Source organism: Protomyctophum parallelum (genome assembly GCF_964188405.1).
Source record: "Protomyctophum parallelum genome assembly, chromosome: 1".
Lineage (NCBI taxonomy): Eukaryota > Metazoa > Chordata > Actinopteri > Myctophiformes > Myctophidae > Protomyctophum > Protomyctophum parallelum.
In genome coordinates, this window is record NC_139697.1 from 98,170,720 (window position 1) to 98,192,928 (window position 22,209).

The 22,209-nt window shown below is 42.9% G+C and overlaps 1 protein-coding gene across 3 annotated transcripts in view; it reads left to right on the forward strand.

The window, feature by feature from the left end:
- Nucleotides 1-1,383: 1,383 nt before the first annotated feature.
- The window catches only part of cdc23 (CDC23 (cell division cycle 23, yeast, homolog)), a gene marked incomplete at its 5' end in the record, with an annotated part of 28,732 nt that continues 7,906 nt past the window's right edge, over nucleotides 1,384-22,209 (forward strand). For all 3 annotated transcript variants that reach the window (XM_083780765.1, XM_083780766.1, XM_083780767.1), the window contains 11 exons: nucleotides 1,384-1,490; nucleotides 3,285-3,357; nucleotides 3,931-4,068; nucleotides 5,010-5,052; nucleotides 9,218-9,323; nucleotides 10,244-10,376; nucleotides 13,388-13,565; nucleotides 14,840-14,937; nucleotides 17,578-17,659; nucleotides 18,184-18,337; nucleotides 19,281-19,400. In XM_083780765.1, the coding sequence (XP_083636891.1) occupies nucleotides 1,384-1,490; nucleotides 3,285-3,357; nucleotides 3,931-4,068; nucleotides 5,010-5,052; nucleotides 9,218-9,323; nucleotides 10,244-10,376; nucleotides 13,388-13,565; nucleotides 14,840-14,937; nucleotides 17,578-17,659; nucleotides 18,184-18,337; nucleotides 19,281-19,400 (1,232 nt within the window). The remainder of the gene's footprint in view (nucleotides 1,491-3,284; nucleotides 3,358-3,930; nucleotides 4,069-5,009; nucleotides 5,053-9,217; nucleotides 9,324-10,243; nucleotides 10,377-13,387; nucleotides 13,566-14,839; nucleotides 14,938-17,577; nucleotides 17,660-18,183; nucleotides 18,338-19,280; nucleotides 19,401-22,209) is intronic.

Genomic DNA, 22,209 nt, shown 5'->3' on the forward strand with positions numbered 1-22,209 from the left:
GAATCAAAAACAAACAGAAACACAAAACGCTGGACAGCGCCCGTGGTTCGATCCCCCGCTTCACTTTCGATCACAGGAGATGGAAATTCATAAACATTTGAATGAAGTAACCACTGAGCTAAGCCAGCGCACTGAGTTGAGCCTGAAATACACCCTTTATACTGCGGGCTCCTGGTTGCCAGATTTCGCAAGAAAGATAAGCAACCATGTATATGAAAACAAGTCCAGAAGATGCACCTATGCAAAAAAGGTAATTGTGGGATTAAATCTTGTCCCCAACTCCCTGACAACACATTTTATTTTCACAAATAAAATAGATAATAATTTGGTTCATACCACATTAGAAACAAGCCCAAATCATACAAGCCCAAATAAACAACTAGGCTACACTTTAGAAACAAGCCCAAATCAGCAACTAACAAGCCAAATTAATCAACCACACTTTAGAAACAAGCCCATAAAAGCGCAACCTACATTTACGGTAGAATTCAAATGACCGTAATACACGGACCGTTTCTCTGGGGTATCAAAATCAAACAGAAAGAAACACAAAACGCTGGACAGCGCCCGTGGTTCGATCCCCCACATCACTTTCGATCACAGGAGATGGAAGTCATTTTTGAATGAAGTAACCACTGAGCTAAGCCAGCGCACTGAGTTGAGCCTGAAATACACCCTTTATACTGCGGTCTCCTGGTGCCAGATTTGGCTAGAAAGATAAGCAACCATGTATATGAAAACAAGTCCAAAAGATGCACCTATGCAAAAAGTTAATTGTGGGATTAAATCTTGTCCCCAACTCCCTGACAACACATTTTATTTTCACAAATAAACACATGTTTGAGAGAACCACTGGTTCATACCACATTAGAAACAAGCCCAAATCATACAAGCCCAAATAAACAACTACACTTTAGAATTTCAAGCCCAAATCAGCAACTATACTTTAGGAACAAGCCAAAATAAACAAGCCCATACATTTATAGCGCAACCTACATTTACAAGCAGCTTTAGAAATATAAGCCCAAGGTCGCTTATAAAACGCAGACATGGCGACACTTATTTTATATTTTATTTTACTATGTTTTATTTTGAGTTAGTGTTTGTAAACAATTGTAAGTATTGCCTTTGTTAAATGTTAAATGTTTGTCTGTGTCGGACCCCAGGAAGACTAGCTGTTGTCATTGTCAAGGCATTAAGGCAAAAGCTAATGGGGATCCTTATAAACAATAAACAATCAACACTGTCTACGTCCCATCGCCTGGAGGGACGGTCGCGAAGTAACCTTCGCTGCTGATAGGCCAACGTCGAACCAACCCGCCGGTCGCATGCTCCCTGCGCCGCGTAGCCAATGGGGCGCGTCCTTATTGAAATGTGAAAAAAATGGCGGCTCTGTGTAGTGAGTTTGGGGATTTGAAACAAATCAAAAAGGATCTAATTTCAGTGATATCCTTGTGCAAAGAGAGGGGTCTTGTGCACAGCGTCAAATGGTAAGAGTCACTCTGACGTTTCATATTTATTTTAAACATTACATGATGACCATGGTGTCTCTGCAATGTTTAATACGATATACTAGTGCTAGCTAACATCACCGACTTTACCTTTATACCTGAACACCTAGGCTGTGATCCGGATAATATTTCGAATACAGTGTCCATTATATGCAGTTTTTGAGTATTAACCTGTCAGCTCAAGACCTACTTCTTGACTCTTGCTTTTAGTTGAGCTTTTAAAACCCTTGTTATTCATGTCCTGCCTTCTTAAGGCATTACAGTAATAGTAATACTGTATAATACAGTAATAGCAGTACTTATTCACTGAGTATTCACTGCTATTCTTTTGTTGTTTGTTATGTTGTTTTTGTGCATTTTTGCTTCACTTTTTTGCTCTGTAAAACACTTTGACCGAGTCATGAGTCTAAATCAAAGCTCTCCCCTAAAACCATCGAGATTGTTGTTTACAGTCAAACTCACTAAGTTGAGTTGAGTGATGAGAGATGATGACGGAGAGATATGAGACCTATTCTATATGCATTTATTTATCCTGTCAGGGCAATTCAGTCGTCATGTCGGTTAGTTAACAGCAGCAAAGAAGCTAAGCAAACATAAGGCAGATACTGGCAAAATAAATGAAAGCAGTGTATGGGCACTGTCTTGATGAATGTGGACAGTTTAGGGCAGTAGATAAAAAATGACAATAAATGGTAAATGGTGCATTTTTTATATAGCGCTTTTATCTAAGTGCTTTACATAGATTGTGCATTACAATCACCCATTCATACACACATAACACATTCATACACCGATGGTGGAGGAAACCATGCAAGGCAGTAAGGTAAGGCACTAACTATAGCTGCAATTTGCAACTCTAGGATTGTTTTGAGTTGCAATACCCTCCATTGACTCATTTGACTCCCCATTCCTCCAATTTGTGTTTGCGATCTGCTTGTCTTAAACAACTGTTAAACTCACCAACCAACATTGCCGCAGCTCTAGGCCAAGCTTGAATTATCCTCTTTATATCTGCCAAGCTTTTGTTTCATAAAAATCCACCGTAGACATGTTCTGTTCTGAGCTATACTTTCTGTGAAGAAATTCTGTGCAGCCTCAGGTGATTCTTTTTCTAAGTGTTGGAAGTTTGGAAGCACTCGCTGTAGTCACTGAGCGGCCCTGCGTACCACCTGTTTAGAATTTGCCCATAATGCAGGAGGCAGCAGCGCAACTCGTTAATAAAAATGTCTAAATGAATTGATTGCATAGGGCCTACATGGAAACAAGACCGCAAGGAGGACCCTTTTTTGGTGCTGTCTCTTTTGGAGTCTTTGACTGTTGCTGTTTATACATTCTGTCTAATACACTATTCAATCAATCACTAATGTCTTTGTTTTTTCAAGAAACAAAATTCTGTTGTTTTAGAACACACTTGATTTATTTATTGTCCTAAACCTTAGGGCCGATTCATACTCCTATTTTAGAACCGAATAAAAGTCGGTTCGGCCCTGTAGAGACTACAATGTGACGTCATTTGAGGTTCGGGGGGGGGGGGGGGGGGGCGGGTACCGTCCTAAAGTCGTCTCTTCGGTGCTACTGAAAATTTCATTTCGGCTCTACAGCGCAGAAACAGCCGTAAAATAGGAGTATGAATCGGCCCTAACAGTCAACACTTCTAAGAACTAAAGTGGTTTACTGATTCATTGAACATTCTTTGGCTCAAAGTAGTGTAACAGTTTACATCTTAAAGATTATAATTCTTCTTATACTTCCTGACTGTGTGTGAATGTTCAGGGCTTCAGAGTTGGCGTTTGCGTTGGCGCCCCTTTCCAAGGATGAGCTGCCCCCACCGGCCCCCTTCACAGAGGTTTGTATAAGACTATACACTATACACTGCCCCCACCGGGCCCCTTCACAGAGGTTTGTATAAGACAGCACACTATACACTATACACTGCCCCCACCGGCCCCCTTCACAGAGGTTTGTATAAGACAGCACACTATAAATGTCCCTTTCACACCGTTTTTATTTAATAAGACTATGTGAAATGGACAATATATATTTTATATTTTAATATATATAATATATTTTTCTTTCCCAAAAATGTGCAAAATAGTGGAAATGGTTGCATAGCAGACAATTATGCAAAGATAATTGCAATTAGGCGATTATGCAGTAATTGTGACAGGCCTACATCTGTCTTTCTGTTCTCTCTCTATCTCTGTCTCTCGGTCTCTGTCTCTCTCTGTCTCTCTGTCTCTCTGTCTCTGTCGCTCTGTCTCTGTCTCTCTGTCTCTGTCTCTCTGTCGCTCTGTCTCTCTGTCTCTGACTCTCTGTCTCTGTCTCTGTCTCTCTGTCTCTCTGTCTCTGTCTCTGACTCTCTGTCTCTCTGTCTCTGACTCTCTGTCTCTCTCTCTCTCTCTCTCCCCCCTCCCAACAGGATGATGCTCTGGACCTGGATGCTCTGGGTTTGGCCAAGTCCTACTTCGACCTGAAAGAGTACGACCGCGCCGCCTACTTCCTGCGAGGCTGTCGCAGCCAGAAGGCCTACTTCCTGTACATGTACTCACGCTATCTGGTGAGACGCCTCCGGGGTCCTCCTGGGTCCTAAAGATATCGCTGTCTTTGTCGGGGTGGAGAAACCTCGCAATGTTGCCAAATGCTGTTACTTTTGGTGTTAGCATTACATTGTGCTTTAGCTATTGGAAAAATAGCAGATCTACAAGCTCGTAGCGCGCCACCGAGTGGCGCGCTACGAGCTTGTAGGTCTGCTATTTTTGAAAAATCGAAGAACGACTGACACAGAAACATAGCTTTTTCAGAAAACTGTCAGGATGTAGAAGGCATTTGTAGAATCAGATCTACTAGTGTCTCTTAGACTCTGAAAGTATAACAAATTAACCACTTAAGCCATATTGGTGTAAATCAGATCCCCTAGTCCACATCGTGTTGTCGTGATGTGTCAACGTCGTGATCTTGTAGAGCTGCTATCTTTGAGAATGTCCACCTATGACTCTCAAAGTGTCAAACATTTCACTGCATATACTGAGGGCCGATTCATACTCCTATTTTGTTTCGGCGCTGTCGTGCCGAAATGATTTCGGCTCGTCAGAAATTTTCAGTAGCACCGAAGAGCCGACTTTAGGACGGTACCCCCCCCCCCTCTACAGAGCCAAATGACGTCACATTGTAGGCTCTACAGAGCCAAATGACGTCACATTGTAGGCTCTACAGAGCCGAACCGACTTTTATTCGGCTCTAAAATAGGAGTATGAATCGGCCCTATAAGAAGGAATAACGTTCAGAAAACTGTTTTTATTTGGCTGTCCCAACCATTCATTTTCAGTTGCCTTCATGTTATTTATGCTAATCTTTTGGTGCATTCTCCACATGTATCTGTATGTATTATTTATGTGTTATTTATGCTCATCTTTTGGTGCATTCTCCACATGTATCTTATATATTATCATATTATTTATGCTCATCTCTCCACATGTATCTTCTTCTTGTGTTCTTCAGTCGGGAGAGAAGAAGAAGGATGACGAGACGGTAGACAGTCTAGGTGAGGATCATCTCTCACAGTTCTGGTTCCGATCCGGTCCCCGTCATCCTCAGAAATATCTATTTTTGGGGCGGGAACCCCTTTTTGGTGTTCTTTAAAGCATTATTTTATACTTTAGCTATTGAAAAATAGCAGATCTACAAGCGCATAGCGCGGCACTGAGTGCCGCGCTATGAGCTTGTAGGTCTGCTACTTTTGAAAAATCGTGAAAATGTGGCACGCTTTTGGAATATATATTCTTTCAGAGTGTCAACGTTTCAGTTAACGTTTTTAACTCAAATCTTTGCTTCCGATGGGGGTCGGAGGCCAAATACATATGATTCTAGGGGTCCTTGACATGAAATAGTATGAGAACCACTGATATAGAAATAGGTTTTTCAGAAAACTGTCAGGAGTCAGAAGACATTTTGTAGAATGGAGCTCGGGTCTGAATGGGATAATCACCAGTAATGTCTAGTATAGAGATGCACCCAAAGGGACATTCTTGGCCGAAACCGAATATAGGAAACAATTGGCCTGAAAACCCAATAGCCGAATATTAATATTATATATACTTTTCCTACCATTGCTGTACCTTAAAGCTACCTGATTTATGGCAAAATAAGTGGTTATGGCAACACTTAACTTAAATAATAATCACTATGGGTCCATTAAACATTTATTCAGCTCTTTTGAATGCATTAATTGCATACAATATTATTCAGTGATATATTTTCTGCCTAAACCGATATTCGGGCCGAAACCGAATAGACCGAAAATGCATTTTTGTAGACATTTTCTGCCGAACATGTTCTGCATCACTTGTATAATTTAGTGGGTGAAGGCAAATGATAGAACAGTAATTTATGTAAGTGGCGGAGAAATTACATCACTTTACTGTAAACACATTACACACAATATTATGATATCCCAAAATCCCAGATATGTACAGTAGTCTCATTTCACAAATATCATGGATATTACACCGATTTAAATTGCCCTGTGTAGGACAATATCAGGTTTTGCTCTCCTGGCCCTCAGGTACAGTATGACGGTCACAATAGATGATCATAATAATATCGTCTAAGCTGCCTCGAGGGAACCAAACACATTACATTAATACATTACACCCACTGTGTTCTGAAGACCAGCAATTTACACATTTAGCAGATGCTCTAAACCCATTCTGACCTGAGATCAGATTCTAAAAATGTCTTATACATCCTGACAGTATTCTGAAAAAGCTATGTTTCTATGTCAGTCGTTCTTCGATTTTTCAAAAATAGCAGACCTACAAGCTCGTAGCGCGCCACTCGGTGGCGCGCTATGAGCTTGTAGATCTGCTATTTTTCAATAGCTAAAGCATGACATGATGCTAACACCAAAAGGGGTTCCCGCCCAAAATGGGCAAAAAAGAAAAAAGGGCAAAATTCACACATTCACACACCGATGACAGAGGAAACCATGCAAGGCACCGACCAGCACATCGGGAGCAATCAGGGGTTCAGAGTCTTGCTCAAGGACACTTGGACACCGACACTAGGGGAGCCCACAGGGATCGAACTGGGAACCTTGTGGTTACCATCGGGATTTGACCTAATTTATTATTGATTTGACCCTTGACCCCCAACATGTAGTTCCTACACTCTACCTTGGTTCTGTAGTTACTGCAATCTTTTAGCTTTTTTTTTCTCTAAAACAAAACAAATTTAAACTCACAGAAGTTAAATTGGACACCAATAAGTTATATTTTAGTAAAAACTCAATTTAGATCAAAGTTTCTGGCTGTGGAGAGCAGTGTTGAAATCTGCTGTATTGTCGGCTTTCCCTCTGTTTCTTTCTTTTTTTATGGGCTGTTATTGTTTTTCCTATCGGCTGTTGGTATTCATGGCTGCCAGTTCCCACCTGATGTTGTGTGGGAGTTCAGACTGCTCCAGACCGTACTGGATAACTGTCAGTTTGCATAAAGTCTTCAGACTAGGACTCAAGTCTAAGACATACAGGTCATCATTGACTGTGTTGGATGATCTTTGTCCTCCAAATAGTATGATACGATCTCCCGCCATGCAACAGAATACCATGTGACTCCATGTTGGGTTTAAACATGGAACATTCCCTTTGGACTCAACCTTCTTCCAGGTGAAGGTCTCTGGACTGAACTTCCACAGATCATTGAAGCCACCAAATATGTTACTGTAACCAAATATGTACAGCTCTCCATTGTAGGAAAAGGCTGAATGACCGTGGCGTCCTTCTGGAACAAGCTGTGCAGAAGGAGTGTTCATCCAAGAGTTAGTCTCTGTGTCAAACACTCTGATGGTGTTGTGGTTCTGACCCCTCCCATAGCCCCAAAAAATCTTTGTCCCGATGATGGTGGAAGAGTGACATTGTGAAGCAGGAGGTGGAGTTCCTCTGGTGTTAATTAAAGACCAGACCATTGTGGAGGTGTCCAACTTGTAGATAGTATGTCCAGTCAGATGGTTGTATCCTCCATAGATAAACATGACCTTCCCAACAACACAGGCCGAGTGGCCGTACCTCCCCTGTGGAACGGTCCCAGAAACCTTGGGTGTGAGCATTCTGTGGTCGTCGACATCAAATGCATAAAGCACCGTGCTGTAGTTCCCTATGTCAGTCACTCCCCCCCAGATGTAGATGAAAGGGTCGATCAGCACAGCTGTGCGGCTGGTTTTCATGGGGTGAACCTGTAGGGGGCGTTGTCCTCTTCTATGTGTCTCTGGTGGCAACTCGGTCCAGCATAAAGACTCTGTGTTGAAGACATGCACTTCAGTCCGCCGCTCTGACTCGATAAAGTCTCCTCTAAAGCAGTACACTTTGTGGTCCACTGCTACAGCAGCATCATACCGTGTCTCTGGAAGCCCTTTTAGGTGCACCGTCCAACAAAGCATTTCACTCAGTAGTTTATAGGTTTCTCCCGGTAAAATAATGCAGTCCTGAATAACTTGAATGAATGACTTGAAGGCCATGCCGTCCTACTGTGTGGGTCAGCACTTATATAGGTTAGCGGGCCTACGTGTGACGTAGACATGATGTCACTTGTAGGCCAAGTTTGTGTGTCGTAGATGACTGATGTCACAGAATGACCTGCTACTAATCTGAGTGGTTATCCTATTCCAGAGTCGTATAGATGAGAGAGTTACGACAACTCTGTTCACTTCATGGGGCTTCAGTCCAATGGTGGCTCTTCTACATACACTTCTATTGGCCAAGAGTGACAAAGGAATGAACCGGAAGTTTACAGAATGCATTGGAGTCTATGGACTTTGGAATGAAGATTACATTTATATACATGTATACATGTTATGAGTCCCTTTGATTTGTTTTGTTTCCTACGAGGGGTGCACCGATGTGGAAATTATTGGCGGATACCGATGTTAAAAAAAGATATCTAGCCGATAGCCAATAGTCATCGATGCCGATGTTTGTATATATGTTTGTATATATACCGCATTCTTCCTGTTCCGGCGAGCCTTCCCGCGTCCGAAACGGTCGAGAAATTAGTCTTAGTCTAGTTTTAGTCGACTGAATATCATAGGATTTCATTCGACTAAATCTACAGTTGATGATCTAGTCGACTAAAATGTGTTTTGGCTAAGCCTTGATGCCGTCGTAATGGCTGATTTTACACTGATTTGGCAGATCTACAAGCTCACAACGTGTCTATCTAGTACACAGCAAGCTAAAATAAATCAACACACCAGCACGCCAGGGACCAGAATACTTCAAACCCAAACAATTAGTCAAAAATAGAACTACAAAACGCGTGTTGGAGAAACTGCATTTATGTAATCACAAAAATGTGGTTTACAATATGTCGGAGAAACGGGTAAAACAATAGGTACAAGGCTGGGACAACACAGATACAATATTAACAATGCAAAAAAGACAACCACAAGGTTGGTTCAACATTTCATGGCTCACGGCATTGAAGCTCTAAAAGGCGCTGGAACAACACAATCCCAACAACACAATCCCAACTGGACAGTTTTAGGACAAAGACGTTTTAATGAAAAACAGTGGATTAAGAACCTCAACACGGATTTTCCTGGAGGCTTAAACATGCCTAAAATCAGATCTTGAACACAACAAAACTTAAACTCAGGATTAAACATGTGTAAGCACAATGCACTGAAGTCTTTCTGTTCCCCCCCCCCCCCCCCCCCAGGTCCACTGGAGAAAGGCCAGGTCCGAAACGAAGCCCTGCGTGAACTGAGGGTGGAGCTGAGCAAGAAGCACAGCGCTGGAGAACTGGATGGATTCACACTCTACCTGTAAGAACACACACACACACACACACACACACACAGGGGAGCTGGATGGCTTCACAGTTCACACTCTACCTGTAAGAATCCTCTAGCGTTCCCACCAAGGGGCCAGCCAGGCACTCCAACGTTGAAGCGCTGGGCCCTAGTGGTAAGAGGAAGGACTGCAGGCGGACCCGTGGATTCATGACGAGGAAACCCCGTGCAGCTGCAGGGCTTTAACATTGAGCGCTCGGTTGCACTTCCGCATTTGACCACCAAAATGTGGAGGTAAAATGCGGAAATGCGCCCAAAAAGGCGGAAATAGACGGTCCCTCCGGGGCTTCAAAACGCCACTGAGCAACTTCCACTGACATGAATAGCGGAGGGGGCGGAGCTTCGTGCCAGATCAGTCTCTATCCTTTTAATACTCTATGAATCAGAATATCTTTATTGTCATTGTACGAGACAACAAAATTGATTTGCAAACCAGCTCAGTGCATTTAAAACAAAAGACATAATACTCTAAAACACAAAATACAAACATTTAACGCATATTGCGTTAAATGGTTCCCACACACACACACGTATGTCTCATCCATGTCAGTGTTTCTTCCAATTCTGAGCGTGACGCATACTGTTATCTGTAGCATTTCTCCGCTGTCCGGAAGAAACCACCTAACTCCAAAATGTTCATTTTTCCGGAAATGAAATATATACATTTTTCAGGAAATTAAGAAAACCGTAATGTGTGTGTGTGTGTGTGTGTGTGTGTGTGTGTGTGTGTGTGTGTGTGTGTGTGTGTGTGTGTGTGTGTGTGTGTGTGTGTGTGTGTGTGTGTGTGTGTGTGTGTGTGTGTGTGTGTGTGTGTGTGTGTGTGTGTGTGTGTGTGTGTGTGTGTGTGTGTGTGTGTGTGTGTGTGTGTGTGTGTGTCTGTGTGTTCTCCCCAGGTATGGGGTGGTGCTACGGAAGCTGGATCTGCTCAAGGAGGCGGTGGAGGTGTTTGTCGAGGCGACGCACGCCCTGCCTCTGCACTGGGGAGCCTGGCTGGAGCTGTGCAACCTGGTCACCAACATAGAGATGGTAAATACACACACATAATAAGGTGCCTCTGCACTGGGGAGCCTGGCTGGAGCTCTGCAACCTGGTCACCAACATAGAGATGGTAAATACACACACATAATAAGGTGCCTCTGCACTGGGGAGCCTGGCTGGAGCTCTGCAACCTGGTCACCAACATAGAGATGGTAAATACACACACATAATTAGGTGTGTGTGTGCGTGTGTGTGTGTGTGTGTGTGTGCGCGAGCACACGCACACCCCTGGAGTGTTCCACAGGCACCCCATTGTGGAAATAATAAAGACCCACAGCGTGAGATCAGATTCTGAAAAATGTCTTCTGCATCCTGACAGTTTTCTGAAAAAGCTATGTTTCTATGTCAGTCGTTCTTCGAATTTTCAAAAATAGCAGACCTACAAGTAGGTCTGCTATTTTTCAATAGCTAAAGCATAGCATAATGCTAACACCAAAAGGGGTTCCCGCCAAGAATGGGTTAATCATTATCGTCTAATGGCAGTTATTTGAGGTGATGATCGCAAATTATTGTTTTGCATAATTATTGTCAACCATTTCCATGTGAAATTCTTTTCACATTATTTAAAACATTTTCAAATATGGAAATGGCATACTTCCAAGTTCAAAATGTGTTTTGTAGCTTGTAGATCGGCGATTTCCACTATTCATCTTTTTTAAGTGTAACATTTTTTTTATATGTTTTTTCTTTTTTAATATATCTGCCCTCATGTGCACTTTATTACGAAGACTTACGAAAATAAATGTAATTCTGATTCGTGACGTTCCAATGATCCAACGACGGACACATAATTAAATCGTTAATCACAATTATTTGAGTGACAACTAATCGCCAAACTATAATTGTGAGTGTGACACCCATATTATAGCACATAGTGTATAATGGGTTGAAATAAAGGAGAAAAAAAAAGCAGAATTATATCGCATGCGGCATTTTCTTCATTTGACACCCCATGCATAACCCCACATCTTTGAGTAGACTTGCCTTCATTCTAAAGTCAATCATAGACACTGTGCTGAAACTGTCTTAACCCATTCTGACCTGAGATCAGATTCTAAAAAAATGTTCTTCTACATCCTGACAGTTTTCTGAAAAAACTATGTTTCTATGTCAGTCGTTCTTCGATTTTTCAAAAAATAGCAGAACTACAAGCTCGGAGCTTGTAGATCTGCTATTTTTCAATAGCTGCTAATGCATGACATAATGCTAACACCAAAAGGGGTTCCCGCCTAAATGGGGTTAAAAAGAAGCCATTGACCTAACTCCCTGCCCCCCCCCCCCCCCACTGTACAAGATGTGGGTGTTCTCTTCTGTTCCGTTGCGGGACGGAGAGAGGCAATTATGTTAGCCGTCCGTTCCCTGTCGGTGTGGTGTGACCATGTGACCGCTCATCATAACCAGCTGCCAAGCGTGCTGTGATGGTCTCTGTCATTAAACAGCCACATTCTACAAAGGATTGACCCCCCCCTGTCTGTCTGTCTGTCTACTAGGGATGTGCATGACTGATCAGAATCATTTTAATGTTATTAAGAATGATTAATCGGCCCGGGCCTGCCTAGCGGTCCGGCCACCTTGGCTTCCTAATCCAGCCTGACAGGCGTGTTGCGGCCCTCCATCTCTCCCCCCCCCCCCCCCCCCCCCCCATTTCCTGTAAGCTTACGTACAGTAAGCTATCAAATAAAATATGGGAAATTAGGGATGTCCTGATGCACTTTTTTCCTTTCCGATCTGATCCCGATACCACCATTTTCCAGAGAATAATATATATATATATATATATATATAATAATAAAATAAATAATATCTCATTTTGAAGTCCACCGACTGGGAATTGTGTTTATAGCTATCTAGCTAGTATATCTCGTGTTGTGTTGTGTTTATAGCCATCTACCTATATATCTTGTTGTGTTTATAGCTATCTAGCTACCTTGTGTTGTGTTTATAGCTATCTAGCTATCTTGTGTTGTGTTTATAGCTATCTACCTATATATCTTGTTGTGTTTATAGCTATCTAGCTATATATCTTGTTGTGTTTATAGCTATCTAGCTATATATCTTGTTGTGTTTATAGCTATCTACCTATATATCTTGTTGTGTTTATAGCTATCTACCTATATATCTTGTTGTGTTTATAGCTATCTAGCTATATATCTTGTGTTGTGTTTATAGCTATCTACCTATATATCTTGTTGTGTTTATAGCTATCTATCTATATATCTTGTTGTGTTTATAGCTATCTAGCTATATATCTTGTGTTGTGTTTATAGCTATCTACCTATATATCTTGTTGTGTTTATAGCTATCTACCTATATATCTTGTGTTGTGTTTATAGCAGACTCCTCACTCAAATGTGCACTTGCAGTTTGGGCAACATTTTATTTACCAAATAAGGGCCGATCCGATACTTTTCCGATACCAATACAGTATCGGGACATCTCTAATAAAAATGATTAATCGACATTAAAATCAAATGTTAGTAATTGCACATACTGTAAATAGTTTTATTCAGGTAATCCTCAGCGTTGACCTCATTCACCATCCTAGATTTACAATAATTCTTGCATTGCATTGGCCTATCAATTAAATGTTGATTTCATATTTATGCTTTATAGGAACGCTGTTAACCTGGCTCCATAGAGTCTATGGAGCCAGGTTAACAGCGTTCCTAGCCTGATTAGTCTATGGCATAGAGTAGACCATAGACTAATCAGGCTAGGAAACATTAGCATGTGCGTCTTTTGAAACCGTTAAGAAATCACAAGCTTCCACAGTAAAAGATCAATGCAATTTATTCTGGTATCCTTGTGGACCATATGGCTGCGTCCCTAAAAGAAATGCAGCCTCAGAATTAGGATGAATGTCTCATTGTGTCCTTCTCTCCTCTCCTCTCCTCTCCTCTCCTCTCCTCTCCTCTCCTCTCCTCTCCTCTCCTCTCCTCTCCCCTCCCCTCCTCTCCCCTCCCCTCTCCTCTCCTCCCCTCCTCTCCTCTCCTCTCCAGCTGAAGTCTCTGTCTCTGCCGGACTGCTGGATCCGAGACTTCTTCATGGCTCACATGTACACGGAGCTGCAGATGATCAAGGAGGCCCTGCAGAAGTACCAGAGCCTCATCGAGGCCGGCTTCTCCAAGAGCACCTACATCATCTCCCAGATCGCAGTGGCCTACCACAACATCAGAGGTACTGTTGTCCCCCATTCTGACCTGAGATCAGATTCTAAAAAATGTCTTCTACATCCTGACAGTTTTCCATTCTGACCTGAGATCAGATTCTAAAAAAATTCTTCTACATCCTGACAGTTTTCCATTCTGACCTGAGATCAGATTCTAAAAATGTCTTCTACATCCTGACAGTTTTCCATTCTGACCTGAGATCAGATTCTAAAAATGTCTTCTATGTTCAGTCGCTCTTCGATTTTTCAAAAAATAGCAGACCTGCAAGCTCGTAGCGCGCCACTCGGTGGCGCGCTATGAGCTTGTAGATCTGCTATTTTTCAATAGCTAAAGCACGACATTAAACTAAGTCTTAAACTAAGACTAGTGGACAAGAGATACAGTAAGTCCAGTATAAGTCATTTTACAATTAGTTGCATGCTGAAAGTAGCAGATCTACAAGCGCTTGTAGATCTGCTATTATCAGCAAGTGTAAAGAAAAGGGCATCAAGGCCCGCCAAAATTAATTTTAGTCGACTAAATCACCTGTAGATTTCGTCTACTAAAATCTTACATTTAGTCGACTAAAACTAGACTAATACTAAAACATTCCAGGTGACTAAAATGTGACTAAACTAAGTGAAAACTATTCAAGAGACTAAAACTAAAATCTAAATCTGCTGCCAAAAACAACACTGCCTACCACAACATCAGAGGTGTTGTTTTAGTCTTCGTCGACTAACACTAAGATGAAAATTTTTCGTCGACTACCTTTTTCCACTGACGAAAACTAAATGGAAACTAAATAAAAGCTTTTGTGTCAAAGTAGGCAGTGATTTAATTAGTGATTTAATTGGCCATATAACCAGGCCACCTTTTACACAATAGCGTTTGTTTGATTTGTCAGTAGCAGTGGTCGATCTTGGAAGAAAGTTATTGGTAGCCTTATCTGTCCCAAACATTCTGATCGGAACCACCCCTTTGTAAATGGACTGCATTTATATAATGCTTTCCCCCAAAGCGCTCTGCAAAGTCCCAAAGTTAAGGAGTTAGGAGCTACATTGTAATTGGTTTAATGGTTGCCATTACAGAACACTATTGGATTCGGTGAGATCTCACTTCAGGCAATAGAAGCTATTAATGATAATGACGATGATGGTGATTCTTTTATCATTTCTTATTGTATTTCTGTTCCCTTGCCACTGCCCAATCATCCCCCCCCCCCCCTGCCCCCCATGGGGATCAATATCGGTGCTCTGGGTCTTTATTTTTGTTTTGTTTGTTTGTTCTTCTTAATTGTAGATATCGATCAAGCTCTGGCTCTGTTTAATGAGCTGCGGGAGCAGGATCCGTATCGCATCGAGAACATGGACACCTTCAGTAACCTGCTCTACGTCAAGGTGAGTCTCTCTCTGATCACTAGTGAACATGGACACCTCTAACCTGCTCTACGTCAAGGTGAGTCTCTCTCTGATCAGTAGTGAACATGGACACCTTCAGTAACCTGCTCTACGTCAAAGTGAGTCTCTCTCTGATCAGTAGTGAACATGGACACCTTGGTCCTGATTCTTCAAAAACGAAATGCGCCAGAGTGTAACGGTGGCGGAAACAGATATCGTATTTATCCGTCCGATCAAGCTAAGTTGAGATGACGTGTTATTCAGAGAGTGGTGTGTACCACAGGTTCGCAGGCGTATCGCAGGTGTATGTCATACTGAATGCAGCGGGTGCAAAGTGATCGGAAAAGCAACCGACAACCTCATCTGCATAGATCCACGCCCCATATCGTACCATAAAAGGCTTCAAGCATGACTCAGCAGACAGCAGTTTGTCTGAGATCCGTCTGTCAAAAAAAGAAAAAAGGCTTTGCAGCCGCAGACTATATAGCGGCTTCACAAATTACAATAAAAATGATTGCTGGAAAGAAATTACAGCCGCGGTCACTGCTATGAATATAGCCCGCACTCTATTAATTTAATAATTCTACAGGACAGTTAGGGCTTTTATGTTATGTCGTTTTTGCACCATTGTATATTACCACTGTAGGCTACTATATATGTACAAACTATGTACAACGGTGCGTGCTCCGCTGAAGCAATATAATTATAATTTATTTAATTAAGTTCTGGACCAAGGCGGGTGCTCACTCACACCTTTGCAGAGGTAAAACATATCCGATATCGGATATATGTCAATGCAAAAGAGAGAGAGAGAGAGAGAGAGAGAGAGAGAGAGAGAGGAGAGAGAGAGGGAGGGGGGCATGGGCCCTCGACACTGGTTTGCGCGATAAAGAACAGTAGCCTATACATTCATAAGTGAATAATTATAGGCCTACCTCGTAGGCCTGGGATCCTCTTGTCTGAAGAAATTATAATCCAGTGAGTTTATCCAGTGAGTTAAACTATTCTGTGTGTGGCATCCATGCATGTGATCAATATCAATAATATACATTATTATAAAGTCTGCCCGTCATGTTTGTGAACAAGTGCGAGTGCAGGTGAGCTGGCTTAAAACTATGATATGACTGGCCGACTTTCAAACACGCTGATGCCATTCATTAGGCTAATGTGGTCTTCTATTTTTTTCCAATGTGAATCGGATCGGCAGCACGCTGCTGTCTGCCCCCACACACACACACACACACACACACACACACACACACACACACACCAGAGAACTGACTCACTAACTATACAACACTAACCAGGCCTATGTTCTTATTATAATTGTGAGTTTGTTTTTTAACATGCAGCGAGTCCGCGAGAGCCGATCTACAAGCTCACAACGCGTTGCACTGCGAGTAGAAAGCTGTCAAGTGAGCAGCCCCAATCGCGCATGATAGAAATATCCTAATGCATGCATTAAAGGCATACAAGTGCACTCGGCTTTTATATATATATATATATATAGGCTATCATTTTTTTATGACCAATATGTTGGGGACACATGCCTACATATTTTATCTGAGATTTGGGAACAATTTATTGATTCAGCATGAAGACTAAAGCCTTCTGAATAAATCTATACGCAAGTGTATGGTTCCGAAAATTTCTCCGCCACCTAAAGAGGTGGCGGAGGATTTAGCGGAATTTCCGACAAACCAAAGGCAGCGTCAAGTTCACGGCCATTTTCATGAATTCCAAATTAATGTGGGAAATCCACGTAAATGCCTTTCCGCTAGCGTCACGTCAATATATAAGCGGAAGCGCGTTGAAGAATCAGGCCCCTTCTCTATAACCTGCTCTACGTCAAAGTGAGTCTCTCTCTGATCAGTAGTGAACATGGACACCTCCTCTAACCTGCTCTACGTCAAAGTGAGTCTCTCTGATCAGTAGTGAACATGGACACCTTCTCCAACCTGCTCTACGTCAAGGTGAGTCTCTCTCTGATCAGTAGTGAACATGGACACCTTCTCCAACCTGCTCTACGTCAAGGTGAGTCTCTCTCTGATCAGTAGTGAACATGGACACCTTCTCCAACCTGCTCTACGTCAAGGTGAGTCTCTCTCTGATCAGTAGTGAACATGGACACCTTCTCTAACCTGCTCTACGTCAAAGTGAGTCTCTCTCTGATCAGTAGTGAACATGGACACCTTCAGTAACCTGCTCTACGTCAAAGTGAGTCTCTCTCTGATCACTAGTGGATGGAAGTCGTTTTGAACAAAAAGCCTCAAATCATGAACGTGAGCGTGCAATGTACGTGAAATATTTTACGCACTTTTCCTACTAGGCTGAGGGTTATATCCCACCCTGTTCACATCTGCCCGTGTGAACGCACCATTATGTGTTTGTATACCTGACTGACAGTGTGTTCTGTGTCACATCTCATCCATAGATGTTTGTATACCTGACTGACAGTGTGTTCTGTGTCACATCTCATCCATAGATGTTTGTATACCTGACTGACTGTGTATTCTGTGTCACATCTCATCCATAGATGTGTGTTTGTATACCTGACAGACTGTGTATTCTGTGTCACATCTCATCCATAGATGTGTGTTTGTATACCTGACTGACTGTGTGTTCTTTGTGCTTCCACAGAGCATGAGGCCAGAGCTCAGCTATCTGGCCCACAACCTGGTGGAGATAGACAAGTACAGAGTGGAGACGTGCTGTGTTATAGGTAAGAAGGACAGAGTGGAGACGTGCAGTAGTTTGCTACTAACAGAAATTTGCATGCACTAGGTCTGCCACAGTAGGCTATCTTTTCTTGTTTTTTCGCCACCCTCTCCTCTCTTGGAAGTTAGACTGGGCAAGCTCTAAACTGACTGGGCCAGCAGTGGCAACACAGAAGATGTGCCCGGGAGGGTTCATTTGCATAACAATTAAATTGGCTACTCTAAAATGTAGCAAAAAAATAATAAAAATAAGGAAATCAATGGATCAACGTCGGCATGATTGTAAAGTTTACTATGCTCGCGCTACGAGATTTTTAACACAAATCTTTGCTACTGGGGGGGGGGGTCCCTGGAACAACACATTTTCAGATGGGGCTCGGCGGCCAAATACAGATAATCTTGGGGGTCCTTGACATGAAAATGTTTGAGAACGACTGACATAGAGACATGAGGTGTTTCAGAAAACTGTCTAAATGGATCAATGGTCAATCATGTGCTGATATGCTGTGCGTCGGCGTGTCGTCCACAGGTAACTACTACAGCTTGCGCTCGCAGCACGAGAAGGCAGCTCTGTACTTCCAGAGAGCCCTCAAACTGAACCCCCGCTGCCTGGGAGCGTGGACCCTCATGGGCCACGAATATATGGAGATGAAGAACACCTCTGCTGCCATCCAGGCATACAGGTTTTTTATTTATTTTTATTTTTTTGACAGGGACAAAGCTCATTAATCAACATGTCAGTTTTCACATCAATGTAAATGGGCCAGAGTTAGCCGAAGCTAAATTTCATCTGTAGTCCCTGGGCAGGCTCTTAAAAAATGAATGATAAAAAGAAGGACAAAGTGTAGTGTGCCTGCACACAGCACCATGCGTTGATGCCATGTGTGTGCAAGCACCCAACACTACGTCCATACAAAAACACAATACAATACAGGAACAGATCGACATGGTACAGGGGACAGAACAACGGCAAGTGAAGTGAGAAATTACACCAGTGATAAATACTAAATAGTGCTGATAGTTAGTTACTCATGATTACAGATTTGAGTTGTTTTTAGCCACCTTTTCAGGTTGAATTTGAAGGTCAGATAGTTGGAGGTCTCTCTTAATTCTGTAGGGAGACTGTTCCAGTGATGGGAGGCTCTACCAGAGAAGACTGTTTTACCAAGAAGAAGGTCTAATTGTTGGAACCATTTGACCTAAATGAACCTTGTTTTTAGGAGTCTGTCGTGACACCTGGTATGTTACCATGGTGACACACGGGTCCTTTTTTACGTTCATGAAGTCTTTACTTTCTATTGGCTGTTGTATTTTTCTACAAATGCCTGTGTGGTGAAATGAGAAGGCGTCAAAGTTGAAAGTGGGAGGGTGGGCTGGTGGGGGATTGTTTTGTTCTGTCTGTAACTGTCCACATTCATTTAACTTATTTACCTCATTTTATTGATGCAGAATCCTGTAATTACTGGATTACAAATAACAAACCTAATGTATTTCTCCGTTCTTTGCGAATAAATTCCACAAAGTAAAGAAAAAGGTTTTCCTCCATTTCCAACCATGTGATATGAGAGAGTTTATCTAAACAACACATTATATATAAATATATTTTTTCCCTCCCTCTTCTGCTAGACATGCCATTGAAGTAAACAAGCGAGACTACCGTGCCTGGTACGGACTCGGACAGACGTACGAGATCCTCAAAATGCCTTTCTATTGTCTCTACTACTACCGGAAAGCCCACCAGCTCAGGTATGTACAGTATGTAGTACAGTATGTCGTTATGATTTACATTGACATTACAGTTTGGTCAGCAGCATGCCCAGTCAGGAGAGGACACACACAGAATAGAAGTTTTGTCTTGAGGCAGCGGTGGCCGAACGGTTTGCGGATCGGTCTTGATATCGGAAGGTCGCTATAGTTCGTATCCCCGGACCGGCACGTTAAAATTACCACCGCTGAAGTGCCCTTGGACAAGGCATTGAACCTCTACCATGAAATGTTCTATGAGCAGGACCTGGCTGTAAACAAGTTCTTGAGCTTAGTCCAGTTACCCTGGGTAAACATGGTACCTTTCCTTTTGTCTATGTATTATTTATAGGCTACTACTGTTTGAAAACCCACAGTGCGATACCAGGTGGTTCTTCTTAAGCCCAAACCACACCAAAAGGGTCGGGTAGGTACTGGTAGACCACACCAATGCAACTCACAATGAGTTGCATTGGTGTGTCTCTATTTGAGCGAGGTTTCGTGGCCCCACATTTGTATTAGTGACTATATATGCTACTAATCATTGGTTATTTGTAGGGACTAGACCTGTACGTGCCCGTCGGCCACCGGCCTACTTGAGAACGATGAAACTTGGGAACCTAATAATACCCGTTGTCAACTTGTCATAGCACCCGTTTTAACCCATTAAAAATGAAGCATTAACTCTTCACACTCCCAAGGAGGGAGTGTGAAGTGTGAACACTCCCTCCTTGTCTGTGTTCACACTCCCAAGGTGGGAGTGTGAAGTGTGAACACTCCCTCCATGTCTGTGTTCACACTCCCAAGGAGGGAGTGTGAAGTGTGAACACTCCCTCCTTGTCTGTGCAGATGAGGTGTTGTGTTGGTTGTGTGACCCTCTGTCATGTGTCTTAATGAGGTGTTGTGTTGGTTGTGTGACCCTCTGCCATGTGTCTTAATGAGGTGTTGTGTTGGTTGTGTGACCCTCTGTCATGTGTCTTAATGAGGTGTTGTGTTGGTTGTGTGACCCTCTGCCATGTGTCTTAATGAGGTGTTGTGTTGGTTGTGTGACCCTCTGTCATGTGTCTTAATGAGGTGTTGTGTTGGTTGTGTGACCCTCTGCCATGTGTCTTAATGAGGTGTTGTGTTGGTTGTGTGACCCTCTGCCATGTGTCTTAATGAGGTGTTGTGTTGGTTGTGTGTCCCTCTGTCATGTGTCTTAATGAGGTGTTGTGTTGGTTGTGTGACCCTCTGCCATGTGTCTTAATGAGGTGTTGTGTTGGTTGTGTGTCCCTCTGTCATGTGTCTTAATGAGGTGTTGTGTTGGTTGTGTGTCCCTCTGTCATGTGTCTTAATGAGGTGTTGTGTTGGTTGTGTGACCCTCTGCCATGTGTCTTAATGAGGTGTTGTGTTGGTTGTGTGACCCTCTGCCATGTGTCTTAATGAGGTGTTGTGTTGGTTGTGTGACCCTCTGTCATGTGTCTTAATGAGGTGTTGTGTTGGTTGTGTGACCCTCTGTCATGTGTCTTAATGAGGTGTTGTGTTGGTTGTGTGACCCTCTGTCATGTGTCTTAATGAGGTGTTGTGTTGGTTGTGTGACCCTCTGTCATGTGTCTTAATGAGGTGTTGTGTTGGTTGTGTGACCCTCTGTCATGTGTCTTAATGAGGTGTTGTGTTGGTTGTGTGACCCTCTGTCATGTGTCTTAATGAGGTGTTGTGTTGGTTGTGTGACCCTCTGCCATGTGTCTTAATGAGGTGTTGTGTTGGTTGTGTGACCCTCTGCCATGTGTCTTAATGAGGTGTTGTGTTGGTTGTGTGTCCCTCTGCCATGTGTCCTAATGAGGTGTTGTGTTGGTTGTGTGACCCTCTGCCATGTGTCTTAATGAGGTGTTGTGTTGGTTGTGTGACCCTCTGTCATGTGTCTTAATGAGGTGTTGTGTTGGTTGTGTGACCCTCTGTCATGTGTCCTAATGAGGTGTTGTGTTGGTTGTGTGACCCTCTGTCATGTGTCTTAATGAGGTGTTGTGTTGGTTGTGTGACCCTCTGCCATGTGTCTTAATGAGGTGTTGTGTTGGTTGTGTGACCCTCTGCCATGTGTCTTAATGAGGTGTTGTGTTGGTTGTGTGACCCTCTGCCATGTGTCTTAATGAGGTGTTGTGTTGGTTGTGTGACCCTCTGCCATGTGTCTTAATGAGGTGTTGTGTTGGTTGTGTGACCCTCTGTCATGTGTCCTAATGAGGTGTTGTGTTGGTTGTGTGACCCTCTGCCATGTGTCTTAATGAGGTGTTGTGTTGGTTGTGTGACCCTCTGTCATGTGTCCTAATGAGGTGTTGTGTTGGTTGTGTGACCCTCTGCCATGTGTCTTAATGAGGTGTTGTGTTGGTTGTGTGACCCTCTGTCATGTGTCTTAATGAGGTGTTGTGTTGGTTGTGTGACCCTCTGCCATGTGTCTTAATGAGGTGTTGTGTTGGTTGTGTGACCCTCTGCCATGTGTCTTAATGAGGTGTTGTGTTGGTTGTGTGACCCTCTGCCATGTGTCCTAATGAGGTGTTGTGTTGGTTGTGTGACCCTCTGTCATGTGTCTTAATGAGGTGTTGTGTTGGTTGTGTGACCCTCTGTCATGTGTCTTAATGAGGTGTTGTGTTGGTTGTGTGACCCTCTGTCATGTGTCCTAATGAGGTGTTGTGTTGGTTGTGTGACCCTCTGTCATGTGTCTTAATGAGGTGTTGTGTTGGTTGTGTGACCCTCTGCCATGTGTCTTAATGAGGTGTTGTGTTGGTTGTGTGACCCTCTGTCATGTGTCCTAATGAGGTGTTGTGTTGGTTGTGTGACC